The sequence below is a fragment of the Triticum aestivum genome, chromosome 6A, assembly GCF_018294505.1.
Source record: "Triticum aestivum cultivar Chinese Spring chromosome 6A, IWGSC CS RefSeq v2.1, whole genome shotgun sequence".
Lineage (NCBI taxonomy): Eukaryota > Viridiplantae > Streptophyta > Magnoliopsida > Poales > Poaceae > Triticum > Triticum aestivum.
Window position 1 is genome coordinate 611,282,919 of NC_057809.1, and position 10,914 is coordinate 611,293,832.

At 47.1% G+C, this 10,914-nt stretch overlaps 1 protein-coding gene across 1 annotated transcript; it reads right to left on the minus strand.

Annotated features, from left to right (window-relative positions):
• Nucleotides 1-3,736: 3,736 nt before the first annotated feature.
• LOC123131361 (uncharacterized) lies at nucleotides 3,737-7,972 on the minus strand. Its single transcript, XM_044551050.1, has 2 exons — nucleotides 7,880-7,972; nucleotides 3,737-4,715 (listed from the first exon to the last, which is right to left on the minus strand). The coding sequence occupies exon 2, from the start codon at nucleotides 4,708-4,710 to the stop codon at nucleotides 3,982-3,984; it is 729 nt and encodes a 242-aa protein (XP_044406985.1). The 5' UTR covers nucleotides 4,711-4,715; nucleotides 7,880-7,972; the 3' UTR covers nucleotides 3,737-3,981.
• Nucleotides 7,973-10,914: the final 2,942 nt, after the last annotated feature.

Consider the following 10,914-nt stretch of genomic DNA (forward strand, 5'->3'; position numbering starts at 1 on the left):
ATAAATGGCCAGACGTGTCGCAACTTTCATACAAAGTCGAAAGTCATCGAAACCAGACATGGATTCCTATCATGGGCATGCCCACCTGCTTGAAAAATTTGGCGTCATTTTAAGGATGTCCAAAAATAGACCATGTTCAACGAAGCTTGTTCAGGTAGTCCGGAAGGGTCCGTTTGAAAGTTTGTTATGTTTCAACATCCGTCAAATGAACCCAATTTTTTCCCACTAGCTCTTATGACCAATTCAAGGAATCATGCCAAGTTGTATGGATTTTTGACAAGTTTTGCATTTTCTGGAGTTTTTTCGGTGAAAAAGGGCCGATAAATGGCCGGATATGTCGCAACTTGTAAACAATGTTGAAAATTGTTCAAATCTGCCATAGATGCCTCATATGTACGTGTTAGGCTATTGCGAGAAGTTGGGGATCATTTATCCATAGTGAAAAAAAACACCAGCTGAGAGGAGTATGACAGCCTAAGTGAGACGGGTGCATATGTGAGCGTGTAGTTTTTCTTAACATGAATACTTATGTTATTAGTAATTTCGGTCATTATCAATCAACATGAACAATTTCTTTGTCCTAACCATTTCTTGAAATTTTTCAAAGTTATAGAATTTAAAATTGTGTATGAAAATTATACAAACTTGAACAGTTTTTCCAAAATTATTAACATACTCCCAATAATTGATGAATTTTTATGAAAAAACTGCACACTATGTACTTTTAAAAACTTATTGACTTTTTTGAAATGCAAACATTTTGTAAATTTGTGAACAAAAATTGAAAAAACGGGAATATTTTATGAAATTATTAAAAAAAATTAACATGTTTCAAGATTAACAAAGTTCAAAATAGAAAGATGAATTAACAAAAATAAGAAAAATCCTTAGGCCTTGCCCAACTAGGTGACGGCATCGCTCCCGTCTTAGCCCAGCAATTCGACCCATGGGCATCCGCGCCCAAGGGACCCCGACCCGAATTGGATGGGTCGTCACCTTCATCCATGGGTAAGCCCGATTGGTAACACGATTAGTAATGGGTAAGCCTTGGGTCACCCGATTAGTATTACTAATTAAAATATAATGTATTTGTTATCACACATGGCCATTTTTTGTGAAGACACATGCTAATTAGTTATATAGAAGAAAGTATCACTACGTGGACGTATGCTCTTGATCAGCTTTTTGTTTGCGGGTTGACACTCCACTTGATGTACTATAGATATCTTGATGTGGCGATATTGTTTGCGGGTTGACGCTCCACTTGATGTACTATAGATATCTTGATGTGGCGATAGGTTAGCCAAGTTTTCTCATTCTCCTGATCAGCGGCGACACATTTGGTTGGTCCAGCCCCATGATTCTATTTGCATTCCACCGCGGCTGGTTTATGATCAATTAATAAAACTTGGTGATACCCCTGAAAAAAGGGACGCATGTTCGGTGCCTTAAAGGCACCTGCCTTTGGGTCATTGACATGTGGGCCAGCCACCTGTTGGGCCCATTTGTCATAGACATAAAGGCAGGTGCCTTAAGGAACCGAAGCATTGTCCTGAAAAAGGCACCTGGCGGTCACCGAACAACACCGGCATACCATTGGCTCGTTCATTTACCTTCAACAACTCATCAGTCGATATTTGCAGACGATAGTCAATGGGGATCTCATGATGTTCAGACTGTGATGAATCTCCCATTACATTGGCTTCTGGCACATTTTGTGCAACAAATTGATTCGATTACTTAGTGAATATTGTTTTCTTGTGTAAAACTCAAAGTTACAGTGAAATTTTTTAATAGCCCAATCAGAAGTGTGAGATGTGAGTCCAATGCTCTATGGCAAGATGCTTACATATCCATCCCACGAGAGCTAATGGAGTCTGTTAGAATGGATAGAGAGAGAGATTGGTGGAATCGATGTTTATTGGTTGAGCCTCATGGGCAATATATAGGAGTACATGATATTGTTCGAGTACAAACAAGCGAGAATACTTCCTTGTCTATCATATGTTTCCAATCTAATCACGATACTCACCCCCCCCCCCCTCCCCCAAACTAGAATACCATTCATCTCGGACATCCTCCCATCCTTCCTACAAAAAAAATCGGCAGCGTACAACTTTTTTTATGACAAATTTAAATCTAAGTTGAGTGCTTACAAAGCCAACAGACTTTCACATGCTGCTAGGCTAACTCTTACTAAATCTGTCTTTTTGTCTATACCTGTCTACTATATGTCCAATATACTTTTCTCAAAAAAGTTTCTACCTAAGCTCATGGCTATTATAAGGAACTTTTGGTGGACAGGACTCAATGAAGAACCATCTACAAAGAATCTTTGTCTTAGAACTTGGGCTGACATTTGCGCTGGAAAAAAGATTGGTGGCCTAGGTGTCAGAAACTGGCAGGCTATTAATTAAGGACTAATTCTTTCAGCGGCCTGGAGGTTAGGAAAAGAACCCCACAATCATCTTACCCTCATTCTCAAGTTAAAATACCACAGCGACACATCCATTTGGAAGGCAAAACAAAATATACCCAAATCAGCCTTCTGGACAGCGATTCTTAAGGTAAGGCCTCTTTTAATTCCAGCAATTTTTACCAAATAGTCGATGGCAGCAGCTCCATTTGGAGTTCCCCTTGGTTCTCTCAATGGAAAAATATTATGATAATTTGATTATCCAACAAAGTCCTTTTGCTTACCCAGCTGTTGTTAAGGACCTTTGGATCTCCAACCAGAAAGCTTGGAATGCTGAACTGGTCAATTCTTTATTCAAGCCACAAACGGCTCATGCTATTTTGCAAAACCCTATTCTTAATGCTCCGGGGCAGGATGTTCTTGTTTGTAAACTAACACCTACACGTGAATGCTCTTTGAAAAGTGCCTACAAACACTGTTTTACTAATCCTTGTGATGCCTGCAAACCAGAGACCAAAAGTTGTGCCTCCACAAATTGTTAATCTTCTTAATCAGGTATGGCAGGAAAAACTCATAGTGCCAAGGGTTCAAACTGCTGATGTGGACGTCCAATTATTTGGACGCAATCCGAATTAGCAAATACGACCATTTAAATTGGTCGTAATCAGAGGAAGTAAACAGTGTTATCTGCTTACAGCCATTTTGAGTAAATAAATTATGATATTTCTGACCAAAATGGTCGTTATGTTTTTGGGTTTGGACCCTCCCAAACAGGTTACAACCAATTGGTTGAAAATGTTCATAGATTTATGACAGAAGGTCACTGATTAGCATATTTTTTGTAGTGTTTGTCGAGCATCAGAACTCGATAAATGGGCCGACACGGAGAACTAGAGGGACACATGCCGCCCTCATGTCCATCTACCTTTCCTGAGCCTCGGAACACGGCAAAGGGACACATAAGACGTACTAGAGGGACACATGTCACCCTCATGTTCTTCGCTCTTTACCGAGTGTCCGGCCAAAGGAACTCGGCAATCCCTTTGCCATGTGGCATGCGTCGTCTCCATCTCCCGCCCGTCAGTCACTTTATTGTGCCGAACACCCTGGTTGACACTCGGCAAAGCCTTTTCCATGTGCCCGACAGAAGGAGCTTGGTAGACCCTGTATTGCCAGAAGGAGGTACACCGAGCCCTCTTTGTGGAGTTCAACACTCCGGAAAGACTTTATCGAGTTTGGATAGCCCTTTGCCGAGTGTTCTGGGTACTCGGCTAAAATGGAAATTCCAGTAATGTATGATTGACATATAGAGGAGTCAACTTATTACAACTTCATCCAACAAAATAGGAGATATACTAATGATTAGCAATGGCAGTTTTCTCCTGTAGTTACAAATAGAAACCAGATTTCACTAACACGGTTACTACCATTGTTTACTCCACAATGGGCGCATAATTACGTACGTGTTCAGGCAGGCAGGCCGCTGATGGAATTTTCTTGCTGTGTCTTTTGTAAAATCTTCCTCCTTGCCATTACTTATTCGATCGTAGCAATCAGCCGACCTCTTAAGGAACCGAATCCGGGGATCCTTGATGCCTTGAGAATGTACTAGAACACCAGGAGATAGTCCGTACCAACGTCATGTAGAAAACGTAAAGTACAAGTACAAGAACGACGTTCACCGCCCCTTGTATGGGGCCCTGCCATGAGCCGCTGATAAAGCTAAAGACCAAGCACACAAAACAAAGTGCTACAAGCAAAATGAAACCTAAACTTATGACCGTCTTGTCATTCCTATTCTTGGCGAGCAACCCAATGATCATCAAGGACGTGTAGAAGGCCATTATGTTGCCGGTCTGGAAAATTGCATACCTCGAGCGAGATTTGTCACGCATGATTGGCTCACCAGTAATGAACTTGTTGTCCTTGTCGTCGGTGGACCAGAAACCACCGGGTGGGGTGAGCCCTGCAGTGAAGGTGACGGTGGCAACCAGGGAAGCCAGAAGCAGCATCCAAGAACGGAAAGCCTGCTCCTTCTTTTCTTTGTCAGACTCGCTGCCCTCGCCGCGATTGGTGGGCATCAGATTCTGAAGGGTGTCTAGGGGTACTGCTACCAGCCGCCCATTGCTAGAGGGGACGAACAACACCGGCATGCCATTGGCTTCTGTTATCACCTTCGACAACTCTTCCATCGAAGTTTGCGGACCATGGTCGATAGGGGTCTCTCGATGCCCAGGGTGCGGCGAATCTCCATCTACACCAGCTCGTCCCAACATCGTCATTCCTTCTGACATTTCCCCTGCGACGAACATCAGCTCATTAAGTAGTGAATGTGGTCTTCTTGCGCAAAACCCATGGTTTTGGTGAAAGTTTCGCTTTTCAATTAGAATTGTGAGATTTTTTTTCTAAAAAGGAGAATGACCTCCTACCTCTGCATCTGTGCGATGCATGCAGTTATTTTATTAATTATTCATGTAAGTCTGAAGTCACAACATGGCAACATCTATCGCAACTCCTAACCATTTGATGAAAGGGTGCCGAAAGTCCAAACCGAATATCAAACATACCTCATACCAAAACCTAACATCTAAAGCCGGAGGCCCCAGTTAAGCCTCTTGGCGGCTCCGGGGCACACATCGGTCTGGCGCACTCTGAGAGGCCGCCGCCGTCGTCTTCTACCGATCCATCTTCAGAGCAGGTACTGACACGTCGACCTTGGCAGGTCTGCCATCGACGCCACCATGGCGCCAGACAACGCCACCTCCCTACACGCATCCATCGTTATACATCTGTTGCCGAGACCCTGCCGCGCCATGCTGCTAAGACTCCACATCGTCGATCGTGACATGGGACGCCGCTCCACCGTAAGACTGTCCACTGGTCTCTCGAGCCAATGCACACCTCCAAGAATGAAGCCCCAGAGAGGGAATGACACAAGAGCACCGCCATCATCCGATCGACTAATCAGGGATTTCTCTTGTAGGTAGCGAGAGAAGTTGGGAGCTTCATCTCGATGATGTCTTCATGAAGGAAGCGACGCGAAGGGCGTTATACCATCACCGGCTCCAGCCACCGGCCGAAGACCAGGTTTTCACCCAGATTCATCCAAGAACATCCAACCGACAACATGTGCATCTGCAAGACCATCTTCAAAGCCCTGGAGCTAGCTGCCCAGATCGGGCGATCATCCAGCCACACTGTCACCACGGTGTATCCCGACACTCCGACCACTGCCGAAGGGCACCACCACTGGAGCATGGGGAGAGGGCTGCCACCCCACCGCGCCGTGCCGGAAGAATCGTTAGGATGAATCCCAAGCACGCTCTTCACCGTCTCTGTACCGAACGGGATCCGCGGTCGAATCCGCCAGACCGCCGGAGCAGCTCTGCCTTGGACATGGGTACGTCCACGCTATGCCGCCGAGGACGATCTGGGCTTCTCCGCCCGCCATCGCCCGGGGCCGCCGCCCCAGCATTCGCTGCGGTGCAACGAGGCGACAACCCCGACCAGGCCATGACCTGAGGCCACCACCGCATGTACCCGACCCAATCTGCCCGGTCCTCCACTGCATCCTCTGCACGCCGCCGCCATCGACCACACCGCCGCCCAAGGCCGCCACCCGAAGCAAGCCATGTTGCCGCCTAGATCCAGATCGGTTGCGCCTCCTCGCGGGATGAGGTCAGCCCCACCTCCTCCATCGCGAGTAGGGAGGGGGTCCTCCGCCACCACCGTCGGCCACCAGGCTTAGCCCGATGGCGTCCTCCGGCGGCGGTAGAGGGAGAGGAGGACGGAGGGAGGAGCCCGGCGGCTAGAGTTTGGGGGTACCCGAGTCGCCCGGGGTGGAGGCGACGCGGGGTGGGTTCTCTGTTTGCATGGTCAGACGGGGTTTTATTTTGTATGACCACTTCTAGAAGAAATATATCCTTAGAATTGTGAGATGTATATCAAATTTTCTTTGGCAAGATGTTATCGTCCAGTAGGAACTAGTGGAGCGAAACCCCCTGTAATCCTATATATCTAACTGATTCCATTTAAATACATGCAAGCTATCTACATCATTAAGCACATACAACCAATCTATTGTTCACCACGTTTAAGCCCCTCACATTATCAAGGGTGCATGCAACCACTTAACTTCCATCCCATGAAACCCTTCATATCATCAAGCACATGTGTGTCCGCGACAATGGTGACCACGTCGGAAATGCTGGCGTCCGCCGACCCGCGTTGTGCTCGTGCTCGGCGAGGATGGAGGGCGGCGTTGGGTTCGTTCTAGAGCCACCCGTGGAAGCCCTCGGCTGTCTCCCTCGGCCATCGCCTGGGCGGAAGAAAACTTGTCGATGATAGAGCTTTTCGCGAGGATGCACGCGCTCCGGCCCGTGCACGTTTTCCTGGCCGCTTTCCTCCCGGTCGCCATGGCCGTTCTGTACCTCATGATGCGGCCGTTTCATGACGCGGCTGCTGGAGCGCTCCTGGCTCGGAGAGGAGATGTGCCTGCCCCCGGCGCGCCACTTCATTCAGCCATACCGGAACCTGGAGGCCTCGCGCGAGGAGGTGGAGCTCGTCATCTTCTACGCCATGACGACCTGCTCACCGCGGGGCTCGCACGCGCTGGTGGTGTCCACGGAGACCATCACGCCCAACTACTACGTCGGCAAGGAGCGCGCCAAAGCCTGGTTCCGGCTCTCCCCTGTGGTACGCACGCTCCACCGGCGCGCAGGACAACGCGTACCGGTGCGTGTACCAGGAGGAGGACGAGGAGGGCCACCGGGCTGCCGCTGGTGGTCGCCATGAATGATAACCTTGAGCTCATCTGAATGTCCGTCTCCCGTCGGCAGTGACTCGGCCACTCGGGGGTGGCCGTTCGGATGAGTTCTTCATCTACAAGGTCGCCGGGAGGTCAGTGGCGAGGCCAGGAGGTCGCCGCTGTCGACAAGGGAGCTTCACGCGAATCACTGGCCGGACACAAGGAGGCATTTGCGTGAAGAAAATTTATCCTCGGCCGCCTCGGGACGGAGCATATTTGGGAAATGAATAGGCGTTGGTTTAGGGGATCGGCTAGGTGCGGTATAGAGGAAAAAACCCGAATTGATCCTTCCTTATAGCCGGATAGAGGATCGGTTAGAGTTGCCCTTAGACCCGACCTAGACTAGATAAAACTGTATCATAGAACATCCAACCGACGTTCACAACTTTTTCATGTGAATTGTAAAACTCGTGCATTATCTCCTATGAAACTAAGGTCAAAGGAAAAATGTCTCCATTTCAACTTCGCTCCATTTGTTTGAATCAAGACATAGTTTTTTTTAGACAAACAATAAAAAAACTATTTCCATGTTTTTTTTCTTTATTTCCTTTGAACCAAATCGGCCCCTGCCTGGTTCATCCACAAGTCTGACAGCAAGATGGACAGGGGCCAAAAGAAAAAAATTAAGACATGAGTAAAAGAGAGAAGATACGCACCTCGAAGCGTCCGGAGAGCAGAACGAGGGAGACGTGCGTACGTTCCTGGTTAGTTTTGCCGGGTTGTGTTGGGTGGTGTGTGAGCGATTGGATGCTCAGCTGCGTCATGGCTCAGTGGGAGTTTAAGCACACATTTACAGCGTCCTCACGGCCACACACACTTCCATGTCATACCAAATTCTCACGCCTCTTCTTAGAGCTTGACCCATCTACGCCGGCAGCTAGCGAAGACCTCGAGTCCGTCAACCTTTCCAGTTTCCAGCACTTGCTCGTCGCCCACCGTTGTCCATTTCTGAGACGGACGTGGTTGTTGCCGCATGTCCACTTGTCCGGACGAAGATCCATTCTTGGGACCGTCAGTTGCATCCATGCAGCGGCTAGCAATACAATGCATCACGCACACATATGCTAGTTAGTTTTTACATGTAGTACTCCCTCCGGTCTTTTTACTTTGCACATTGAATTTGCCGAAAGTCAAATTTTACTAAGTTTGACCAAATTTTGCTAAGTCTAATAAATATAATATAAAAATATATTCCAAGATGAATATAATGATATTGGTGTTGTTATGTGAATGTCTATAATTTTTTATATAAACTTGATCAAAGATGGATGAAATTGACTTCGGACAAACCTAATATGCAAAGTAAAAAGGACCGGAGGGAGTATAACGCAACGCTAGTAAACTGCACGTGCGCAAAGCATGTTATCTTTTACTATTATATACCACCTGACATATGTGGTAAGCAATTCAAACTAATCCAAAAAAAATCTTTTACTATTATATACTAGCACAAATGCCCCCGCGTTCGCAATGGGAGAAGAATTGATGTTTATTTAAATTTAGATAGAATTATACGGGCAAAGCACAAGGATAGTTCGTGCGTAATATAGTGCTCACCAAGAGTCAGTAGACCCACACAATAGCAAGTTATGTACTGATTCCGAGTGAATATCATAAAACTACCACTTTTCGCGTTATAGTTCCAAAAAACTACCGAAAATTTGTTTGTGACTGATACCTACCACTTTTGACGTTGGCTGTCTTAAAAAACCCAAATCGCCGAGTGCTTTGCAATTGATCACCATTATAACAGTTGGGGCCCGCTCCTAAACAAACCGTTTGTTGACTGTTTAGTTTGACCGTTAACTGACATGTGGGACCCACATGTCAGCTTCTTTTTTCTTCTTCTCTCTCCTTCTCTCCTCTTCCCCGTACTCTCTTTCTCTCTCTGTCTTATCTTCAACCCCACCGGCGACCATGTCCCCTTCCCTCGCGCGCCCACCCCATCGGCGACCCGCTCCTTCCCCTCGCGCCCCACCGCGCCGGCGACCCGCTCCCTCCCCTCGCACGCCCACCCCGCCGGACCCGCTCCCCTCCCCTCGCGCGCACACCTCGTCGGCGACCCGCTCCCCTCCCCTCGCATGCCCACCTCGCCGGCGTCCATGGAGTCCCTGAGGCGGCGAGCTCCTGGACACGGCGGTCCATACAGCCACCCAAGGAGCCCCGGCAGCGGCAGCCACCTCCGCCGCCATCCACACCGCCGGACCCCTGCGCGTGGCCTGTGGATGGAGAGCCGGTGACCTCGGCCGCATGTGCGGCTCCTCCGAGCTCCTCCCTCACCCTGCTTTCTCCGACGCAGTTGCCCCTGATGACGACCATGGACGCGACGCCGGAGCAGAAGGGGTTCACCGGCGGGGTGGGGGCTGCTGGATGCGGCCACCCGCAGCACAAACAAGAGTTGGCCGTCCAGATGCTCCTGCCGCGGCCGCCTGCATCACGGACAGGAGCTGGCCGCCGAGATGCTCCCGCCGTGGCTGCCCACAGCCGCGGCTGCAACAGCGACGAGCACGGCAGGAGGAGCCCGATCTGGAAGACGGCCATGGCAGGGGCCTGATTGCTTTTTTGAAATATTTTCAGGGACCAAATTGCATTTATAAAATATTTACAGATACTGTCATGTGGGTCCCACATGTCAGTTAACGGTCAAACTAAACGGTCAAACAAACGGTTTGTTTAGGAGTGGGCCCCAACTGTCATAACCGCGATCAATTGCAAAGCACTCAGCGATTTGGGTTTTTTGAGACAGCCGAGGCCAAAAGTTGTAGGCATCAGTCACAAACAAATTTTCGATAGTTTTTTGGAACCATAACGCGAAAAGTGGTAGTTTTATACTATTTACTCACTGATTCCAAATGGACTTAACATGTGTTTAAACACAGGTATAATTCGTCATCACATTCAAGTAAAAACAGAACTGGTTAACTTTGATCCCGGTTTGAAATATATTCCATGATGGTTGTTGAGATGGTGTCCGCATGGGGTTGCTGGGTGAGCTCCAGTTGTAATTTATCAGTGTTGTTGTCATATAATAATAATAATAATAATAATAATAACAATAATAATAATAATAATAGTAGTAGTAGTAGTAGTAGTAGTAGTAGTAGTAGTAGTAGTAGTAGTAGTAGTAGTAGTAGTAATAGTAGTAGTAGTAGCAGTAGTAGTAATAGCAGCAGCAGCAGCAGCAGTAGTAGTAGCAGTAGCAGCAGTAGTAGTAGTACTAGTAATAATAAAGAATACAGCGGAAATCCTGGCATTTACACAAACTATTCTAGAAAACAAAAAATAGTTGGCAGCAAGCTCTAGAGGTCATAAAACATGTTTTTCTATTGTGAAAGGATGATACACATTCTATCAGCTTTTAAAGAGAAGACCTACCAATTTATCTTTATAAATAAATTAACACTAATAAAAAGCATAAATAATTAGATCACACGGTTGATGGGCATATTAATATTATTTACGAAAGAAGATAATGGATGGTTTTCTTTTATTATTCGGCTTGTCGAGATTGATAGGACGATTTTTGTTGTTAGCATCGATACAAGCTATGGTGGAGAGACAAATTCTTGTACATTTCTAGAGGCCCGTTCTGTTAGTAATTCTTTTTTTTTCTTCACCATTCAATGGTGGTCATGTTTGTCCACCTATTCATAATAAACGTGATTAATCTCACAACGACAAGTTTGATTAT